The sequence below is a fragment of the Hibiscus syriacus genome, unplaced genomic scaffold, assembly GCF_006381635.1.
Source record: "Hibiscus syriacus cultivar Baekdansim isolate YM2019G1 unplaced genomic scaffold, ASM638163v2 tig00112801_pilon, whole genome shotgun sequence".
Lineage (NCBI taxonomy): Eukaryota > Viridiplantae > Streptophyta > Magnoliopsida > Malvales > Malvaceae > Hibiscus > Hibiscus syriacus.
In genome coordinates, this window is record NW_024063404.1 from 161315 (window position 1) to 184655 (window position 23341).

The 23341-nt window shown below is 35.3% G+C and overlaps 1 protein-coding gene and 2 pseudogenes across 1 annotated transcript; all 3 read right to left on the bottom strand.

The window, feature by feature from the left end:
• Window positions 1-231: 231 nt before the first annotated feature.
• LOC120183736 lies at window positions 232-4527 on the bottom strand (annotated as a pseudogene).
• Window positions 4528-5660: 1133 nt separating this feature from the next.
• LOC120183739 lies at window positions 5661-8461 on the bottom strand (annotated as a pseudogene).
• A 3230-nt stretch (window positions 8462-11691) lies between these two features.
• On the bottom strand, window positions 11692-13288 carry LOC120183737. The gene is made up of 4 exons (XM_039188377.1): window positions 13035-13288; window positions 12849-12963; window positions 12643-12757; window positions 11692-12496 (listed from the first exon to the last, which is right to left on the bottom strand). Exons 1-4 carry the CDS (start codon window positions 13133-13135, stop codon window positions 11745-11747), a joined length of 1083 nt encoding a protein of 360 aa, XP_039044308.1. The 5' UTR covers window positions 13136-13288; the 3' UTR covers window positions 11692-11744.
• Window positions 13289-23341: the final 10053 nt, after the last annotated feature.

Genomic DNA, 23341 nt, shown 5'->3' on the forward strand with positions numbered 1-23341 from the left:
AAACCAGTGGTGTATGAAATAATATTTAAGTATGTCTACTCCCTCAATGTGATGTATATCTACTCTCTGACAGTTAATGATAACTAAAACATCAAACCCCAAATACTATCCGAATCCGTAATAATAAAATCCGCAAATATCTAAATAAATATTATCCATTGCTATCCGTACAGTGAGTATTACCTGAAGTCACTTACGGCACGTTGAATGATGATCATGGCGCCTGGAAAATAATCTACAAGCTATTTCATATATAGAATGAATGGGAAGCTTAAGAACTTCAAAATGGACTTAATTCACAATACCAATTTGTTCGGCAGCTGCGGCTAAACCCTGCTCGATCACGGATTATCTAACAACGACGAAAGACAACTCCGAAACTTTACAGAATATATTCAATAAGCCCATCCTTAAACCACAAATTATGACAATTTGATAAAAAGATCGACAGAAGAGTAGTGCCGCAAACAGGAATGGAGAATCCTAATAACAAGCCCATCAACCTTTGCAAGCAACAACACTAAACGACCTAAGCTGCTGAATATGGGAGAAGACAACATCATATGCCACCATGTAGAAATTTTCATACCTTGATCATTCGAATAATTCAGTCTTAGACGCGTCCTTATTTAGGCAAAATGAAGTCCAGAGCTTTGTACATGAACATCCACTTTAAAGATTGAAAACCATCGCCATGCTTTAATGCTCCAGTGCAATAGGCTCTTGTACAAGTTCCAGTTGTCCTTGCTCTTCAATCACTAGTAGTCCTCCGTCAATGTCGAGCTTGCTTTCACCTGAATCAGTTGTAGGAACTACCTCCTGCTGTTGGACCGGAGATAACTCTTCGTTTGTTGCATCGGATAATGTCGGATTCTCCTCATTTGATGCTTTAGATGAGGCTATCTTCCCTGCAGCAGTTGCTTTCAATGCAGTTACCTTTTCCTGATTTGGTGCCTTTGATGCTTTTTCCTCATTTTTTGCACTGGATAAACTAGTCTTCTGAGAAGGCAGTTTGGGAAGGGATTTACGCTGTGGCTTCTTAGCATGGACAGGAGAAACTACTTTAGCAGAGATGCTCTGAGATGGCCTCTCACCCAGACTTAGTCGACCTGATTGGTGACCACTATTGTTGGTATCATCAGAGTCCAAAGGACTTGAACCTTTTTTCGACCAAGCTTTGGAGATTTAGGTCTTGTTGTCGGTATCTACACCCAGGAAATAGGAAAAGAGAGGATTCGTGAAGTCTTGCCATGGTCGATAAATTTGTGTGAACTCAAAAAATAGAACTGTGGAAGCAGGAAATATAGTGTAAATTTTAAAATGATGCACAACACACACACGCACCCCGGGGGGAGTGGTCTGTTAACTGAGGAATAGAACAAGGAAACTTAAAACAGTTGAATTCAAAGTTACCCCTTCAAGAGATCTATAAAGCAGATAAATTTAAGCCCTAAAAAATCCATGCTGCATTGCTGCCACGTAAACAAATGACATCAACAACTAAAAACATAATTCAAAAACTATGATATTACTTGGCTACAGTGTTTAAAACTAATGTAGCTTTGACATTACACGCCACTGTTTAAGAGGCATGGTGACTGCTACAAGGTACTCCAGGGAAAGATGCGTAGATGACATAACTAACAGGGATTGACCAATCTCAGCACATCTGGAATATGAATCAATTTTATGCTCTCAGGTTCATTCAGAAAGACTTTCACTAATGATCACAACATTGTCAATCGGTTAAAGTTCTAAGTTAAATGTATCAGCTACAGCTAAACAGCAACATTTCACAGAGGTAGGTACTACTTCCAACTCAAGCATCAAGCAGAAGCATTCTGCAGAAAAGAAAGCGGCTCCTGTAGGAGGATGGAGCAGAGACATGCAAAAGCCTGAATGGCAAAGGCGTAAAAGTGGAAAGATGGGCAAACCTAATGATAAAAACTTAAGAAGTAATGTTGGCAACTATATGTATCGTTTTGAATTTGAGCCCTCTCAGACCCCCACACCCAAAAGAAAGAGAGGAGAAATAAGTAAATAAATAATATTAAGAAACATGCCATTTGCATTTCTAGCTTTTCATGCATCGGAACATTAAACAAACCTTCTTCAACTCCACCTTAGGTGGTGAAGGTTCCTGATAAAAGCTTGGCATTGGAGTTGCTTTGAAGTCAAAGTCTTCCTAAACATCTTAATCTCAGCTTCTTGAGTTTCCTGTCAGAAATTTGAAACGTTGTTATGATAAGAAATAAACAATTTCAGGCCTTAAGTCATCATATTCACAAAATAACACCTTGGACTTTGCTTGCAAGTTGCTCTTTTCTACTTCCCGTGCATGAATCTTCTCCTCAAGTTGCGTGTAGAACTTCACAACGCAATGGAGAAGAGTTAAAAAGTTATTAAAAGAGTTGCCAAAATAGGCAATGCAAAATATCAAGAATATAAACTAAAGAGCCAACCTCTTTCCTTTTCTCAGCCCGTTCACCACACTTGAAACTGAAACCATAATTTGGAAGGGTACCAACCCTACTAGGCTTGGCATCGGCTGCCTTGGGGCTTCTACGAACCAATTAAGGATAAACAGAAATATATCAATTAAAAAAGACACTTATACACCAGAGCCAGGAAGAGGCTTAAATAGAAAACTATTTCAACTTATAGTCCAAGACAGGAAGTAATCATGGAAAGTACAAATAGTAAAGGATACGAGGACTCTGTGTCTTCTTCAGCTTTATGAATAGGCCCTTTCTTCAGAGGCTTCGGCTTGGGTTTCTCTCTATCATACACAATAGAACGGGTGAGAAATGGAAGGAGAAAGCATCCTTCATCATCTCAAACATAAGGTCTAATTCCAAGGCTCTCTAAGTTGGTTAAAATCAATAACATGGGAAGAAGGCTGCATGATAAAAGAGAAGAAATTCTAACATAAGCATTGTTAGTACGTACATAGTGCCTTCAAAAAAGGGTGCACCAGATTTCTCAGAATACTGCCAGAAGCAGAGAGAGGGAATCAATGATCAGAAAGACAGTAATAGTTGCAAAATTAAAAAGAAAAATGCACAGAAAAGGATATCAGCTCCGACCTTGGATGCATTGCCTTGTTTTTCATTGACTGATCTACTTTGAAGAGGTTGTTTCGGACGTGAATTTGTAGCAAGAAAACCACCATTCGAAGCTATTGAAGTTGCCTTTTCACTTTTCCAATTTTTACTTTTCTTCACTAAAGCTGAAGAGACATTTCTGGGATCAGAGGGCTTCTCATTCTTGGCCTTGCCTTGAACCTTCTGAGTTTTGGATTGATTTGCATTATCTTTAAATTTCCCTTCCTATGGAAGACAGACACACTCATAAAACACGAAATTCAGATTAATGGGAATTAATATAAGGATTTACATTTGATAGTTGAGTGTACACTGTCAATGAATTAGATGATGACAAAACATCAAAATAATTAAAATATAACCAGTTTAACCTCATTTTTAATTCTCATCATCTGGTTCTGTTCATTGATAGGTTATAAACTGTTACTGCATCAAATATAAACCATTAATAGAAGAACCCAAACAGAATGTAAGATCTACTACCTTAGAATCAATCAATCCATTACTATCCAAAAAATCATTCAATTTCTCTCTAGCTTCCCCAGTTTTTCCATTATCATCCATTTCATTCTGCAAATAAGGCTGGAAGGTTTTCTCAACATTCACATTATCTGAAATATCACTGTCGTCCCCAGACAAACAAAGTTTTCTACCAACACCATTTTGAAGAGCAACCTCATCAAGCCCATCAACACGCAAGATATCTTCCGAATCCATCACACACTGAATAAAACAAACAAGTGTAAGGCTAACTACGAAACAATGAAAAGCAATTTAACACTTCCACTAATTTACATTTTCTCAAGCCTTCATAGCAACTACCAGCAATATTTACTAATTTTCGATTATCTCCTTCTATCCACGTTCATCTCTACAAGTTACAACCTCAAAAGGATATAAATAACAGATCAATTTGCAAATATATATATATATATATTCACTGTTGCTGTAAACTTGTGCAGGAAAAAATGAACAAGCAACACTAAATTAGATCTTAGACTTGCGCTTCAGCGATACTAAAAACATATTCAGGAGTAGGCAACTAAAAAAATGCAACCAAGTCAGCAGAAAAAACGGGTGAAAACAGATTATTTAAGTAGAGCAAATCTTCAATGAGATTAGAGATCTTCAGCATCAGTAAACAACAATATGCATTTCCTTTCACATTGATCTACTCTTACCGAAACTCAAGCATGAAATCCTCCGTCTTTCTCAGTAACCAAACAAACAACAATTTCAGAAGAAGAAAAAAAACAGTTCCACTAATTTACTTTCTTACCTCGTGAAGCGTGCGACAAATCAAAACTTCATGAAGCGATCCAGAAGATAAATTAGTGAAGGAAACGGAAAGGATCTGAGAAGGAAGATAGTGAAGTGAACAGTGGAGATTAAAGAGTAATCAGGAAGCTCTTCAAAAACAAATAAAATATAAAATAATTGAACGAGAATTTTTTATATGTTTTTTTTGTTTTGTTTGTATTTTATGGTAGCGGCTTTCAAATCTATTGCCGGGTCTCTTTCTTTCGAGAGAAAATGATTGATGTCTGTTCCCCGTAAAATACGATTACGAATATACGATTTTCATACACCAAAATAATTTAAAAATACGGTTCTAGTACGTTATTTTTACCCCTTTATCGGAATTTCAGATAATTAAATACAGTTTAATAACTAACCCTGATCTCCCATACCATTCTATTTTTTTCCAAGAGGTTACATTTCTCAAAATAAATATTTTTTATAAAATTTATATATTATTATCCGGTAAGAAAAGTTTGGACTTTTTTATCTAAATATATTTTAAGGATTATTTACAATATTAGTGTTTAAAATTATTATTATTGAAATCACACTTTTATCTATTGAATTCCTTGGATTAGGAAGATCATGGATGGGTAGGGCTTAGTTCTTACTTTTTAGTCCATCAAATACAATTTTTAATATAACATCTCTTCTCCTATCACCTAATTTAATTATATAGTGTTATATTATTGTAATTATCTTTAAATGTGTAAAGGTTAAATATACTATTATTATTTTTCATCTTAAATCTGAATTCTACTCATCTTATCTTAAAAAAATCAATCTAAAATTTTTTCCTTGTAAATTTATAAAATTAAATCAAATTGGAACACGTCAAGATTAGATCAAATATTCATCTTAAAGTAGACGTATGGAATTCACTTTATTGTAGTTGAATTGTAGCTATCAAACCAAAGAAATTCTGGCGTGTCATCAAACCAATCCAATCCTTAGATGAATGATACAACTATCCACCAATTAATCAACAGATAATCAATCAGCATTTTTATTAATTTATTTTAATCCGTGGAGCTAGGATAATGATAAACCCATTGGAGGACTAAAAAGAATTTTGGATGGTGGAAATTTTATTTTAGAAAAATGCAGCTTTCAAAGGCAATAAATCATCAATTAATGTTGGTGAAATCAGTGTCTTTTTCAAGGACATAAAAAGACATTAGGACTCTGGTCCCTCATAACTTGTCCTATGTGTGAATATGGAAGGAGCCATAGCAGATGGCACATTGCTTTCATTATTTGTCTCATAATTTAAATGCTCTTCCACCTTGCCCCACAGTTCACTAGTTTAACATAAGCATTCTTAAAATCTTCAAATAACATGTTCTGATCGCCTGCTTATCTCATGATCCACCTGCGGCGATCAAATAAGCTCCCGATTAGTCCGTTAGTCGAGCATGCTAATGAGAACTTTTAAATGAATGCGAGTGTTCATTTCTGAACGACGACCATCCATCATTTGTCACTAAGTAGGCTTGACAGCAACAATTGCATTGAATGTTCTTTAACAAAGAACCCTAAACCCGAATTAGGCTTAGTAATAACTTCATTGAAAGAAAAATTCAAGCAGAGACAGGAGAACCTTATTAAATGGCAATGTAAGCGGATTTTCCAAATTCCAACACGGACCTTAAGCATTCATCATCCTCTACAATGGCATGATCTGAAGGAAGGCCGATCATGGTTGACATTCCAGCTACACGAGAACAATCGGTGCATAAGTAACAGATGTGCTCACGAGAACAATGATACGAGTTGTGTTAAATTATGTACCGGAAGAATTCCATGGCTTCTCCAGAAGAATTTTGAAGTACGAGTTATGGAAAGTAACCAGACTTCCAAAACCTTTACCGCCAATAGTGTGAGCCCCGGATAGAGCAACTAGCTCTTGTGCTCTGCAAAATGAGAACAATGTCAAGTATTTTTTTCAGACATGATGTTTAAATGAACTATAGCTACTGAAACTAAGATTTATTGTCGATGATTTACAGACATCAAGCAGCTGCAAAGGTGGAGCAAGGAAATGAAAAAAAAATGTTTGCGAGCAAAAACTCACGAGAAGCCCTTTCGTTGAAAACACTGCTTCAAACCAGCAGCATCCAGAGATTCTTGGGTAAGCTTCCCTTCAGGATCTGGCTCCCTACATCAGACTTGTGTCATCAGTGAGGATCATAAAATGTAATTTTACATCGAAAAAGATGCTAAAGCAGAGCATGCTACATACTATAACAGTTAAATATATATTTCATCAGCTATCAAGTTCTATATATGATCCGAACTAGGTGCTCACCCGGAATCCAGTCGGCCTAACGTAACTGGGATTTTTGGACCTCCACAAACAGAAACAGCTTCAGCTCCAGCGACACCAATCATGTCCACCCATGATACTAACAACAGAAAACCAAAGATACACAACATCTTAGCATGACGATAACCATTCATTTCCATCAAAATCTTTTCATCTGATATTTGCAGAAAAAACCCGAACGTATTGCATCGATTTCTTTCTTTGCTTTCTCTAGAACCTAAAACAACGATGCATCCATTTGAAGTGTTACAACTTAAAAAGAGGAAAGCAAAAGCCAAAACTACATATAAATACATTGCTCTGCATTACGAAGAGCAGATAGAGATAGTGCCTTCACAGACTTCTTGAGACCTGCATTCTCGGGCCTTTCGAGTTCATAAACTATAGAACCATTCATAACACCTTCCGAAAACGATTAAAAAGGAGTGCAGGTAACATTAAAACAAGCTTAAATCCTTCAGATTTTCTATTATTATGTAATGTGGGAAAATTATGTACCTAAATTTTCATTCATTTCAAAGGTTCCAGCATCATGGAATACTAAACGAAGAACACCGGCTGCTTTTCCCTTGGTTACAACTTTACTTATCTCTTCCTTTATACGCATATACTCGCTTTGACCTGACCTTCAATTATCAATAAATAAAAAGTATAATTACGAATTCCATCCCTCAAACGAAACTAAGAAGTTAGTCCAATCCCTATAATTAGTCATAACATGGTCCTCGGACTACATGAAAACTAAAAATATAGTCCAATTCAATAATATTGTTTAGCATTGTTGTTAAACTGCAAACTTGAAAAGTATAACTCACAATATGTACACAAGAAATCAGCAAGTTTCAAGGACCAACCCTAACAAATTAGAGAGTCAAACCTCTCTGTTGTCGTATAGTTAGTCACTCTAATTCGTCTTAACTTGGTCCTTATACTTTGCTAAATCTAACAATTCACTCGTTCACCAATAACTAGACTAATTGCAGACTTAAATTGAAGACTTGAAAATCAGTAATTCAACGATTTATATATGCAAGGAAGTAGTAACAATTCAGCAATTTATTATACACAGTAAATTAAGCAAAAATAAGCATTTCAATTTGACTTGTTCACCAACAACTGGACTAATTTCTCAATTTTCGTAATGTACGAGACCAAATCCTTACAAATTGAAGTTAGACCAGAAGGATAGACCAAAAGAATATCGTTCATAATTGAAAATCTACCGCTAGAATGGGGGGGGGGGGACAATAACAAACGGGAATCTAGTTGTTTGCAGTATTTAGTTATAACTTACTCAACCGCCTTAGCGCCAACACAATCTACAAATTCATGCAGGGGAAGAAGAAACGGCAGCGTTGCAGTGAAAGCCAGCCCTCTTCTCCTACAGAAACTGCAACGGCGAATTTCTCCTGCAATTGAAAATTGAAAACATAAACATAATTAGTCAAAAAAAGATTAGGACTTTAAATACCTGTTTGGCGGTTTCTTTCTTTCTTTCAAAATTTCAGAACCTGAAACTTTGTGGATAGTAGTGGAAGAACAAGCGGTGAATGGCTTGGCGCGAGATTCGAACTCTAAGAGATGACCGTTGTGAAAAGGAGGGAAATTTGAATATGGATTCAGATGAAGATAAAGCTGAGATTGACGAAAATGAGGGACTTAACTTTGCCGAAGAGCTCATCGTCCTCTGAAGATTTTCAAAATGGGTGGTTGGTTCAAAATTGTTGTTTTCCTGCGGGAAAACAAAGGTTCGATTTTTCGATGGTAAAGAGTGGTGGTTGTCCGCGGTTGAGTTCACTGTAAGTTTAAGAAAGTCAAAATAGTGGTCAACTGTTCAAACGATATTGGTCAAATAATGGGCTTTCATCCCTGTACTATGCTAAATTTTTGGGACTTAATCCCTGTCCTTTAATTTAGAAAAAATCGGTACTGATCCCCGCGGTTGTTTCCTTTTTTATGTTGAAATTATTAAACTATAAACAACTTTTTGCTCATGTGGAAAGTATGATTGTAAATAAGACGAGATAAATGTGAATTGTTCAAGAATAATTCGGTCAAAGTTTGATTAATACTTTATTTTAATAGACTAGATTCAATCGAGTTCGACTTGAGTTCTTAACGAACCGAAATTAGCTATTTGACATCCGATTCGAAAAGCTAGTGAGCAACTTGAAAATAGAATAGATTAAAATTTTATTTTAAATAAATAAATTATTAATAATATTAATATTTATGTGTTGATTTTTTTTTTTAAAAAATACAATATAAGGTTTTCATGTATTTAAAGTTCTGGTTCGAGTTGAGTTTGGGACTTCAATCTAGTTAAATTTAAGATTTTTTTTATTTCGAGCTTTTACGAGTTTCAATTCATGATTTCGAGTTTAAGTCGAGTTTAAAAATTTTAAATTCGCGAGTTTTCAAATCAAGTCGAACTTCATTTTAAAATTTTTGAGTCGAATCAAACTTAACAGTATTAGAGCTCGACTCGACTCCTTTACAACCTTAGTAGAAAGCTGAAATAGCCTAATGTCTCGAACTTCGAAGGCTTTGTCCTTCCATTCGATTCCTTAGCAAACAAACATGGTCAATTTTAATATAAACATCAATATTTAATTTATTAATTCAAAAAAAATATTACAGAATTCATTAGAACGACAGTCTCAATCTATTTTATTTTATTTATAATAATTAACGCTATTTAATTAGAAAATTGTCGATTAAATGAAAATATAGAAGCAAAACTTCAAATTTAATAATAGACGGACCAAAACAAGAGTTCGACCTTCTTTCACCCTTCAGCATTGTGATTACTCATCAATACCTCTCATGTAGATGTAGATAGGGACTTGCCACAATCAAGGTTGCAACTTTAAACCATCATCGTTTGCTTAATTGTGTAATAAAATTTGATATTTTGATAGCTATCGAATACAGTTTCAAATTCGAATCTTATAGTTAAAAAAAATAGTACCAAAAGAATACTATATCAAATCCGATTCAACTTGGTATGAAGTAGAGGATGCACTAAATCCTTAGGGTGCGTTTGGCTCAAGGAATGTAGGATTACCAGTGGGAATAAAAGATTACTAAGGAATATGATTACTGGGAATGTTGTATTTTGTGTTTGGTTGGTTTAGCAGGAATGTAAGATTACCGTATTTGGTTAAAGAAATAAAAGATTATTGGAATATATATTTGACCAAATTGTACTTATTATATATTTGTATAATATTATAAATTGTAAAATATTTATATATTTTCTTTGAAAAATTAAATTCATAATATTTATATAATTTTTTTTTACAAAATTAAAAATATAAAAAAGGTTTAATGAAAGGGTAAAAAAAAATTAACCCCTGAACTTCATATAAAATTTTAATTATAGACTTTTTTTTTGTAAATCTAAAATAATTTAAGGATAAATTTGTAATTTAACCTTCGTAGAATTTTTATTATTCAATGACAGAATAATGATATTTTTGAAAAAAAAATAAAAATTTAAGGGCATTTTAGTTCAAAACGTCAGTAATGTTACAATACCTAAGGGAATGGAGGTAATGACATTCCGGGTAATATACCCAAAAAAATCTACTATTGGTAATAAAACATTACCGGGAATGAGATTCCCGGCCAACCAAACATGGGAATATAGGATTCTCATCTCATGGGAATCCCACAATCCATGAACCAAACACTCCCTTAGGGGTCAAGTGCATCCTATTATTCATAAAAAATGAAATTTAGTTTAATATGTTAAAAAAAAATGAAAAAAATAAAAAAATTTAAATATCTATTAAAATTTTGAACTGCATTTTTAAATTTCTAAATCCGCTACCGTTGATATGTAACCGAAAAAGATTAAAATATGACCCCATCAGTACTCAACTGAGAAGAAGCTCCCCCACACCCACAGTCGTTCATTAATAATTCCCACTCTTTCCTCATTTGAACAAGTATACAAGGTCCACATACGACACTCAAAGCATATGGATTATGGACTCAATAATAATGGTTAGGTTTTTGTAAAGAGACCTTTGTCCCCTACTCATACAAACAAAAATGTATCTTTTTTTAGATTTTCATGTAGTAGTCATCAGGTTTAGCCATACTTAATCCAAAACCAACCAATCAAATTAGTTATCAGATAAATTATTTTATGGACCTTTCTCATCCTTTGGAATATTATACAAGGAATAGCTTATCATGGGGTTATATACAAGGACGAAGCTCTTTTAGGGTTTAAGGGGCATCGCATATAAAAATAAATATTTAAATTTAAAAAATATAAAAATTTATTAAATATTTAATCATGATTTAATAGTATTTTGGTTCATATAAAAATAAATATTTAAATTTAAAAATATAAAAATTTATTAAATATTTAATCAAGTAATGGTCGAACTAAAGAATGATAAGTACATGTTCTCAAATTTTTAGTATAATTACAATTTAGGTCATTGTAAGTTTAGATATTAGATAAATTAGAAGTGATCTTGTGAATTTTGAGTTTTTTATTATAAATTTAAGGTGAATACAAGGTAGTATATGTACAAAGACTTTCAACTATTTGACAATGAACGCTCATACCCCTACATACGCAATGCTTGAACTCGGGACCTCAAGGATAACAACAATCCCCTTAATCACTAAGGTCGCTTGTTAATGCTGAATTTCGAGTTTAAATACCTAATAGATCTTTATATTTTTCTTAAATAGTATAATATTCCGGCTCCAATAAATATTTAGTTTTGGTTATGTCCCTAATTATATATATATATTTATATGTATATAGAGTTTTACAAGCAATAACAGTCAACATGTAAGACGAAAAGATCAGCTCATCTAATTGAAACTTCACTCAAAACATTTACACCTTACATTCTTGCAAACATTTTCGCACACTTCAACGCAAAATCTATTAACTACAGAAAAGATTGTGAAAAAAGGAAAAGAGATTTCTCAGCAGCACATATACTCACCAAAGCCAATGTTAAGGGGATTTACGGGGCAGTCTAGGATTCTGCGGTTTTCATTTTTCCGGTTAAATGACCGTAGGGAAGCTTTGAAGGCAAACGAAATTGCTGATCAGTTGCCAGACCATATATCGCCTTTCGCTTTCTCATTGTTGCATCTACGTTCATGGAATCACCTTCAAAGCTCCCTTCGTTTGAGGTTGAGTTCAAGCGATCATCTCCATTGAGCAAGGTGGAGTTGCTTTTTCCTGTTTCCCGAAGCTGACCATTTCTAACACTTGAGCAAGGTGTTGAAAGGGAGCCCAACCGCAATGATAGATCACAGGCAAATTCATGTGGGTTCATAGAAGCATTTAGTGCATCTGTTTGGTTCATCTTATTCGAAGAATCCACAAAGTTATGGATGTAACCCGTCTTAGCATGCTCCACCGTATTGGAAATTAACTTTGGGAAGACCCCGAAACCATGATGTGGCTCTTCGAATCTACGGTGGTTTCCGTAGAATAGAAGGGAGGACAAATACAAATTAGGAGGATACTTCTCTTTAGGTAAGCACGGATTGTTACTAGGAAGATAACCATTCTCAGATGCAAACCCCAAATGAGTTGCATTCATCGTTGTTGTTGGTTTCATGAAGCCGGAATAAGTAGACATGCAATGCAAGTTCTCTGTGACATTTCCTCGAGCAATGTTGCCAGCTTCTTGAGGTACCGGATTAAGGTAACACCGCAGGTTACAATTCCGTTGGCTCCTCAAAATTCTTCTCGGCTTGCAGCCCAAATTCAGAGCAGCTAACCAACAACAAGGCAGAATCAAGCAACACTTTTTATCATGATTAAAGCCAGAATCAAGCAACAAAAGAATTCCAATTTGCAAATATGCACATTTAGCTTCAAAATCAAACAGATTAAATCATCATGCAAAGCAAAAACAGTACCTTCAATACAAGGTAGAAGAAGCTCTCCAGTTTCAGTACTCTCATCACGTCTAATGATTGTGTTAATGGCATCATTTGTTCGATCCCCCAGAGTCTTGAGGTCCATATACTCAGCCTGTGCAAATATACAAACACCATAAAAACACAAAGCTCAAGGCGTGTTCTTTTTCATTTTAAAACTAAACACAAGCACCAAAAAAAAATACCTCAGAATTGGCTTTGGAATACATTATTTCTTCAGCTTTTAAAACAACAGCAGGGAGCTTCTCTTGCCATTCCCGGTTTTTCTTAATTGCAGAGCTATGAATCTCATTTACAACTCTAAACCAAAAAATATATATATACATTTAAAAAAATCAACTTTGAATACATGAAAGAAATGGAAAACTAACCTGAAAATTTCTTGAATGAGGGAGCCTCGCATGGGTTGGTGTCTATCACTGTGCCAAGCTCTTCTCTCACAAACATAAGGCCTTGGACCCGGTCTAGGCATCTTCAATGGCGATTCTTGAAAGAAGAAGAAGGAGTAGAGTGCTCCTTCAAAGTGAAACAATGGCAAGAGCTGTGTAGAAATGTGAGTGTAGCTTAATTCTTTTTGGGGTTTTCTTTATTCATATAGACTGATGAACTGACCAAAACAAAAGCAGTACTGTACCAACCCCAAAGTTATAAGCAGTGAACAAGAAAATTAAAAGTGGGGGACTTTCTTTGGTCAAATTGGCCTATTCGGGCAACCGGCTAAATTATTTAGTCTTTAGGTTACCCAAACATTTAATTTGGGATGTACACTAAATTAAATAATCTCCACAAAATTCATCACATCGGCGTGACGAGTTCTATAAAATATAATTGTTAATAGGTCATGTTAGGTGAGCCTCACACTCGGAATTAAAAAAATATATACCTTGAGAGACTTGTCATGCTAATTTTTTTAAATTTTTTAAAAGAAAATTAAAAAAATATATATTTTATCTCCATGAAACTCGTCACGCCGGTGTGACGAGTTCTAATGACTATAATTTTGAATTTTTTGATCGTTGGTAAACGGTCGAATTTTTTATTAAATTTCAATGGAACTCATCACGCCAGTGTGACGAGTTCCAACGACTATTTTTAGTTTGAAAAAACTAGTTATTGGGGTAGGGTAATATATATAGAGGTTTGGGTTGGATAGATTTTTCACTTGTAATCAAACATTCTATTGAGAACAAAAACATTTGTGTTGAAATGGCATCAAGAGATGAAATGTTATGTCTTGATGAAGTTCATATTTCGTCGATCGAGTTGAAAATGGTAAGTTTAATTTGTTTTATTTCATTTTAGTTTTGACAAAATTATAGTATTAATAATAATTATTTTGTGTAATTGAATTAAATAATTTATTTTCAAATCATAGCGAGAAGAACGAACCATTCGTCATCGAGGAATGACGAATGAAGAGCCACATCAGCGAATGATAATATATATCTTTCACAATCCGGATTATATGAAGCGACATTTTTTCACGAATTTAAGGTGATGTCGGCATTGATATCGGCTTTGATTGAGCGATGGAGGCCCGAAACACATACGTTTCATTTACCTTACGGTGAAGTGACGATAACTTTGGAAGATGTCGCGTACCAACTTCGGACCTCCATCACTCAATCAACGTCGATATCAATGTCAGTATCACCTTAAATCTGCGAAGAAAAGTCGCTCCATATAATCCGGATTGTGAAAGATATATCACCATCCGTTGATATGACTCTTCATTCGTCATTCCTCGATGATGACGAATGATTTGTTATTCTCGCTACAATTTGAAAATAAATTATTTAATACAATTACATATAATAATTATTATTAATACTACAATTTTTTCAAAACTAAAATGAAATAAAACAAATTAAACTTACTATTGTCAACTCGATCGATTAAATATGAACTTCATCAAGACGTAACATTTATCTCTTGATGTCATTTCAACATAAATTCTTCAATATAAAAGTTTTTGCTTTCAGTAGAATGTTTAATTACAAGTGAAAAATCCATCCAACCCAAAACTCTATTTATACTACCCTACCCAACGGCTAGTTTTTTCAAACTGAAAATAAACGTTGGAACTCATCACACAAGGGTAACGAGTTCCATTGAAATTTAATAAAAAAATCGATCATTTACCAACGATAAAAAAAGTCAAAATTATTGTCGTTGGAACTCGTCACGTAAATATTATTTTTTTAATTTTCTTTTAAAAATTAAAAAAAAATTGGCGTGACGAGTCCCTCAAGATATAATTTTTTTAATTCCAGGTGTGGGGCCCACCTGACACGACCCATTAAAAAATTATATCCCACGGTGTGACGAATTCCGTGGGGAACTGTTCAATTTGCTGTAGATCCCAAATTAAATGTTTGGGTACAAGTGATTGAATTGATTGATTGATCATGTTTCATCTCCTTTTAGTTTAAGTAGAGAATTTGTTATGTTTGAAGATAAGAGGTTTAAAAATAGAAGAATGGGTAAAAAAAATTCAGATTTTTCATTGATTTTTCATAGATTACTTAGTACATCAGTAGATTCCTTTTGTGCTATATAGATACTATATTGGTTACTGCTAGTTGTAGGCTTTGACAATTTTTTATGTTACTTGTAAATCCTCCTTTATATATCTCTTCCTTCTCAAGGATGTTGAACAAGCCCCTGGCATGTTTACATGGCTTCTTTAGGTTTCATCCCCTTTCTGTCAGTCAACTCCTTATTAGCCTCTATCAAAACGACGTTGTTCCTTTTACTCCCCATTAATGTATTTTTCACACTATCATTTTGACAATCATCGTTTTCTAGCTGAACATTATCCCTAATTTTAATAACCTCTAATTTTTGTGTGCCTTTAAACCCTAAATTTCCTAATTCACCATTTAAACTTCTTGTAGTGGGTCCTTGTCCCCAAGGATCGAAGTCAATAAATTATGACTTCAAGATCGTTTAATATTCCCAAGTGGAATTATCAGGTTCCAAGTTCGATCATTGGATCAAAAGTTGAGTGACTGCATGATTGTTGCTTTTTACAACCCTTTTGTCAAGAACCATGGCTGGATACATGCGTAACTGATCATCACTTCCAACCTCAAAAGGGTCCAAAGAGGTAACGTTATGAGAACCAATCCTTTTCTTCAGTAGACTGATATGAAACACAAAATCAATTTTTGATGTTTGAAGTAACTGTAAACAACATGCAAGTAAATCAATTTTTTTATTACTTTGTAGGGTCCATAAAATCTTGCAATGAGCTTTAAGTTCTTTTGAAGTGCTACTGATGTTTGGCGATATGGTTGAAGTTTCAGGTATACTTCATCCCCAATTTGAAATTGTCTTTCAATTCTTTTTTTATCTGCATTTTGCTTCATGCGATACTAAACTCTCAAGAGATTTTCCTTTAATACTTTGTTTAGTCGATCCTGCTTTTGAATGATGTCTTGAGCCTATTGTTATGATGAATCTATAGTAGGGGATAGTAATGAGGGTTTATATCCATACATAGCTTCAAATGGGGTTGTTATGATGATAGTGTGTTAGTTAGTGTTATATCACCACTCTACCTGTGGAAGCCATTTAGCCCAATCCTTTGGCTTCAAAAAGCATAAAGCCCTTAAATATTGTTTTAGGCATTGATTTACTCTCTTTATCTGACCATCTATCTCATAATGGTAGGCACTGTTGAATATAGTAGAAGTCCTTAACTATTTCAAGAACTTTTTCCATAACAGACTTGTGAAAGTTCTGTTTTTGTCTAAAATAATCACAAAGGTTGACCATGTAATTTATATATTGTATCTGTTGGGGAAAACAGGTTATTTCCCACACGAACATAGTTTTAAAATTGACCTAAAATGTCAAGATTAAAACCACCAAAGGTTGCACAGCGGATAAACCTGTCAAACTATTGAATATTGAAACACAATGGAAAAGAACCAAATAAAAAACAATAAATGAGAGAACACACCAAATTTACGAGGTTCGACGAGAATATCGTCTACTCCTCAGGCACCACACCGGATGATAACTTCACTATATCGCCAATATTACAACAAATGGAATTCTTTGGAATTCCCAGAGTGGGAGAATGAAGAATACAAGAGGAAGAGAGAACTTGTTTTTGGGATGATTTCTAATGGAAATACTTAGGCCTATTTATAGTTAAGTTTCAAGAACAATATGTTCAAAGTTTGGCCACCTACCAAAGAATTTTCCAATGTGTACAAGTTAGCCACCAAATATGAAATTCACATGTTCAAAGTTTGGCCACCAACCAAGATGAAATTTCCAACTTGTCAACTTAATTTCTAGACAAATCTAACAAATCTCCACCTTGGCTTGAAATTACCAAGCCTACTCAACTTCTTCAACTCCCCAAATTTGTAGCGCCACACACCCGAAGGTGTTCATACTTTCAGGATGTTAATCAAGTTCAAACAATGATTGAACTTGATTACCGTTACCACCTTGGTCATCATATCTGTAGGATTTTTTTGATTTCGCAATTTTTTGAAGTAGAATCTTTCCTTCTTTAAAGATCTCCCTCACAAAATGATACCTCACGTCGATATGCTTAGTCCTTGAATGGTAGACTTGATTTTTTGCTAAGTGAATAGCGCTCTGACTGTCACAATAGAGACTAATGTGACTTTGAACAACTCCCAAGTCTTCCATCAACCCGTTAAGTCAAATTGCTTCCTTTACAGCCTCTGAAACTGCCATGTATTCTGCCTCTGTAGTAGACAAGGACACCGTTGATTGCAATGTAGACTTCCAACTTACTGGGGCTTTAGCAAGAGTAAACAAATACCAGTAGTTGATCGACGCTTATCCAAATCACCAGCATAATCGGAATCAATATATCCAACCATACACTGACCAAGTGCTTCATCATGTTCAAAAACTAAACCAACATCCACGGTTTGTTGGAGATATCGTAGAATCCATTTCACAACTTGCCAATGTCTTTCTCCAGGATCATACATGTACCTGCTCACAACTCCAACTGCTTGTGAAATATCAGGACGCATATACACCATTGCATACATCAAGCTCCCAACTGCATTAGCATATGGAACTTTTGCCATATACACTCGTTCTTCGTTAGTTTTAGGAGATAATTGAGAACTAAGTTTCAAATGAGAAGCCAATGGGATACTTACATGTTTGGTATTTTCATTCATGCCAAAACATTGTAATACCTTTCTCAGATATTGCTTCTGTGTTAAACAAAGATTCCCTCTCTGTCTATCTCTGCTTATCTCCATACCAAGAATCTTCTTGGCCTCACCTAGATCTTTCATCTCAAACTCTTGATTCAACTGAGCCTTTAATTTGTCTATCTCCTTTTGACTCTTCCAAGCGATCAACATATCGTCAACGTACAAGAGAAGATAAATGAAAGATCCATCTTTGAGCTTTTGCAAATACACACAATGATCATATTTGCTTCTAGTATACTTTTTCCTCCTCATAAAGCTATCAAATCGTTTGTACCACTGCCTCAGAGATTGCTTCAATCCATATAGTGATTTGTTCAGCTTACAAACCCATTTCTCATAACCACCATATTTGTATCCTTCTGGCTGTGTCATATAGATCTCCTCTTCTAAATCACCGTGCAAGAAAGCCGTCTTTACATCAAGTTGAGCTAGCTCCAAATTCAACTGTGCTACCAAGGCCAACAATATTCTAATGGAGGAATGCTTCACAACAGGGGAAAATACTTCATTATAGTCGATTCCCTCCTTTTGAGCGTAGCCTTTAGCTACCAACCGTGCCTTGTAGCGAACATATTTCTTGTTATGAGATCCATCTTTCTTTATAAATACCCACTTGCATCCAATGGCTCTTTTACCTTTCGGTAATTGTGCCAGTTTCCAAGTGTCGTTCTTTTGGAGAGATTACATTTCTTCATCCATGGCACTTTTCCACTTATCACTTTCCAAGCTTTGTATTGCTTCTTGGTAAGTGATAGGGATATCATCATCAACAACTGGAAGAGCATAGGCCACCATATCAACAAATCGAGCAGGTCTACGAATTTCTCTCCTTGGCCTTGTAACTGTAAGTGTTTCTGGTATCTCCAATGGTTATTGGGTTTGAACCTCTTCATCTTCTGATTCTTCTATTGGAGTTGAAGAATCAGTTGCATCAACTTCTGGGACCATTATCTGCTGAAACTCCACCTGTTTTGGAGTATGCTCCACCTGCTGCGGAGTACTACTTGTCTGGACAACTTCACTTGTTACCTTATTTACTAGGGCAGATTCATCAAAGGTAACATCTCTGCTACAAATTATATTCTTGGTGTCTAAACACCAAAGGCGGAATCCCTTCACTCTATGGGTGATTCCCATAAAGAGAGCCTTCTTTGCTCTCGGATCAAGCTTGGATTCCTTCACATGATAATAAGCAGTGGATCCAAATACATGTAAGGAATCATAATTAGTAGCAGGTTTTCCAGACCATACCTCCAATGGTGTTTTTCCTCCTATCGCTGATGACGGTAGATGATTAATGAGATGGCCAGCATATGTCACAGCCTCAGCCCAAAATGCCTTGCCTAACCCAGCATTAGACAACATACATCGAACTTTCTCCAATAGTGTTCGATTCATATGCTCTGCCACCCCATTCTGTTGTGGTGTATGCCTAACAGTGAAGTGTCGAAAATACCATACTTATGGCAAACGTCAAAGAATGGGTCACTTTTATATTCCCCTCTATTTTCCGTCCTAAGACGTTTGATCTTTCTACCAGTCTGGTTCTCGATCATATTTTTCCATTTCAGGAAAATTTGAAGCACTTCATCTTTAGACTTCATCGGATACACCCAAACTCTTCTGGAAAAGTCATCTACAAAAGTTACAAAATAATGGTTTCCTCCCAAAGACGATGTCTTTGAAGGACCCCATACATCTGAGTGAATATAATCTTCAATACCTTTTGTATTATGTATAGTGGTGCCAAACTTCACTCTCTTCTGCTTTCCCAGAACACAATGCTCGCAAAAGTTCAATTTGCAAGCCTTTGCAACTTTTAACAATCCTTTCTTTACCAGAATTTGCAATGATTTCTCTCCAGCATGTCCCAACTGCATATGCCACAACTGGGTTGCGTCCAAATCATCACCTCCGAAAACTACTGCAACTGCTCCAATAATTGTACTACCTTGGTAGTAATACAAATTATTTTTCCTGATGCCCTTCATCATCACAAGTGCGCCATATGTGACTTTTAAAACTCCATCTCTCATAGCGACTACCGAGCATTTGGATTCTAAGGCTCCCAACGATATGAGATTTTTCTTCAAACTGGGCACGTATCGGACATCCGTCAGAACTTTGGTTGATCCATCTTGATTCTTCAATCAAATTGAACCTATCCCAACAGTTTTACAGGCATTGTCATTGCCCATATAAACAACTCCTGCATTTAGTTCCACTAAATCGGAGAACCACTCCCGATTAGGGGACATATGATAGGTGCAACTCGAATCTAATATCCACTCATCGGAATGGAATGTTGTTGATGAAGCAACCAATGATATGTCAGAGTCATGTGCATCATGCTCTGCAACACATGCATCTAGAGCAGTTTTTCATTTCTTCTTCAGTTTCGGACAATCTTTCTTACAATGGCCTTTCTCATGACAAAAGGCACATTCATCTTTTCCCAGTCTGGACTTCGACTTTGATCTCCCTCTCCACTTTGGCTTTTGACTTTTCGAGCGACCTCTTGCCACCATGCCCTCTGCTGCTTTGTACTTGCTCTCCTTCTTGGTTTTCTTCCTGAGTTCATAACTATACAAAGCAGCAGTTACATATTTAAGGGTAACATTATCCTTACCATGAAGTAACGTTGTCTCAAGGTACTCAAATTAATCTGGAAGAGATGACAACAACATCAAAGCCAAATCTTCATCTTTTAAGGTTTCATCCATGCCCAATAAGTCTTCCGCTAGCTCATTGAACGTAGTGATGTGTTCATTCATACTGGTGCCTGGTTGATAATCAAATATGAACAATCTTTTCTTCATGTGGAGACGATTCTGAGAGCTTTTCTTCAGGAATTTTTCCTCCAAAGCTTTCCACATCTTACTTGCAGAAGTCTCGTTCTTGTAGCCATACTTCTACTCCCTGGAAAGACAAGATTGAATCGTGCTGCACGCCAAACGATTGATTGTTCCCCATTCTTTCTCCTCCATATATTCGGGCTTTTCTTCCTCAATGGCGATGTCTAGGCCTTGTTGGAATAAAGCGTCTAACACCTCGCCTTGCCACATGCCAAAATGACCGGATCCATCGAACAACTCCACCGAGAAATTTGCATTTGATATCACCCTCCTCACCGGTCCAGATGAAGAGCTTGATGTCTCAACTGATCTGTATTTTGGCATTTTAATTCTAACGAACAATATTCAATATCACGAACTGTATCTTTTCAGCAACGAAACCACCAGGATAACCTCAACCGAAGCTCTGATACCAATTGTTGGGGAAAACGGGTTATTTCCCACATGAACGTAGTTTTAAAATTGACCTAAAATGTCAAGATTAAAACCACCAAAGGTTGCATAGCGGATAAACCTGTCAAACTATTGAATATTGAAACACAATGGAAAAGAACCGAATAAAAAACAATAAATGAGAGAACACACCAAATTTACGAGGTTCGACGAGAATATCGTCTACTCCTCGGGCACCACACCGGATGATAACTTCACTATATCGCCAATATTACAACAAATGGAATTCTTTGGAATTCCCAGAGTGGGAGAATGAAGAATACAAGAGGAAGAGAGAACTTGTTTTTGGGATGATTTCTAATGGAAATACTTAGGCCTATTTATAGTTGAGTTTCAAGAACAATATGTTCAAAGTTTGGCCACCTACCAAAGAATTTTCCAATGTGTACAAGTTAGCCACCAAATATGAAATTCACATGTTCAAAGTTTGGCCACCAACCAAGATGAAATTTCCAATAAGTTGGCCACCAACCAAGATGAAATTTCCAACTTGTCAACTTAATTTCTAGACAAATCTAACAATATCTAAGTATTGTATTGCACTTTTGTAACAGTGTAAGGATGTGTCAGTCTAATAAAATGGTTGTATTTAGAAAATTTTCCACAACTACTAAAATACAGTTGTATTTTAGTGAAGTAGGCAACCCTTCAATGAAATCCAAAGTAATAATTTCCCGAGCATGAGATGGAATAGGTAATGGTTGTAGTAACCCATGTTTACCCACGTGTTCTGGCTTAATTCGTTGACAAACTTCACATCATTGTACGTTTAGTAACACCATAGGTTTCTACCCTGGCCAGAAATAACATGACTTCAAGCGTTTATAAGTAGCTTGTCCTTCAGAATGCCCACCCAAAGGAGAATCATGCATAGTGTGGATTAACCTTGTTCGTAAGTCACCAAAAATACGAACATATACTTTCTCTTTAAAACATAAAATTCCTTTGTTGAATGTCCAGTCTTTTAAACCCCTATTTTTTGTTGTCAAATCAATAATCATTTTCAAAGCTACTTCATCATTAATGTATGAAGTTTCTACCTCCTCAATCCAAGCAGGAATAATTATTGTAGTCGTAATCTGAATCAATGTAGAGTCTTCATCATAACTCCTCAAAAATGCATCAATGAGTAAATTTATTTTTCCCTTTCGATATTGGACCACATAGATGCTTGAAAGGTTTATGGTCAGTTTTAATAATGAATGGCCTACCGTCAAGGTAATTTCTCCACTTACTTACAACTAACAATATAACTAGGTATTTTTTTTATAAACACATTTATCAACATGCCTTGTTCCTAAAGCTTTACTGAGATATGTTACTGGCCTTCCACCTTGAGATAAAATTGCTCTAATACTCTTAGAGCTAGCATTAGTCTCTAAGCAAAATTATTTACTAAAATCTGGTATGACCAATATAAGAGCACTACAAATAGATTGTTTCAACATTTCAAAAGCTAATTTTTCCTCTTCAGAACACTTAAATCCCTCTTTTTTCAGCATGTTTGTTATTGGTAGATTAATCTCGCCATAATTACGAATAAATTGTCTATAGTAGCCAGTAAGTCCTAAAAATCCTCGAAGTGACTTAAAGGTCTTAGGTAATTTCCAGTTACGCTTAGCCTCAACCTTGGAAGGATTCGTAACCACCCAGAATGAAAATAATATGTCCGAGGTAGTCAACCTATTGTTGGGCAAAAAACATTTCTTCTATCTCACAACTGATTTTGTTGTAAAACAACTGATTTTGTTGTAAAACCTACAAAATAGTCCTTAAGTGTTGTAAATGTGCATTCAAAGAGGGAATGTAAACCAATATATCGTCGAAAAATACCAAAATAAATTTCCTTAAGTAGGATCCAAACACATAATTCATCTAGGTTTAGAAGATAGCAGGGGCATTGATCAACCCAAATAGTATAACCCTGAACTCATAGTTTATTTGATGAGTACGAAATACAGTCTTGGGAACATCTTCGGGTTTGATCATAATTTGCTAATAACTAGATTGTAGGTCTATCTTCGAAAAATATGTAGAACCTGTTAATTCATCAAGTAAGTCTTCAACAACAAGAATTGGAAATTTGTTTTTGATTGTCTATTGATTAAGTTGTCTGTAGTCAACACAAAATCTCCAACTTTCATCTTT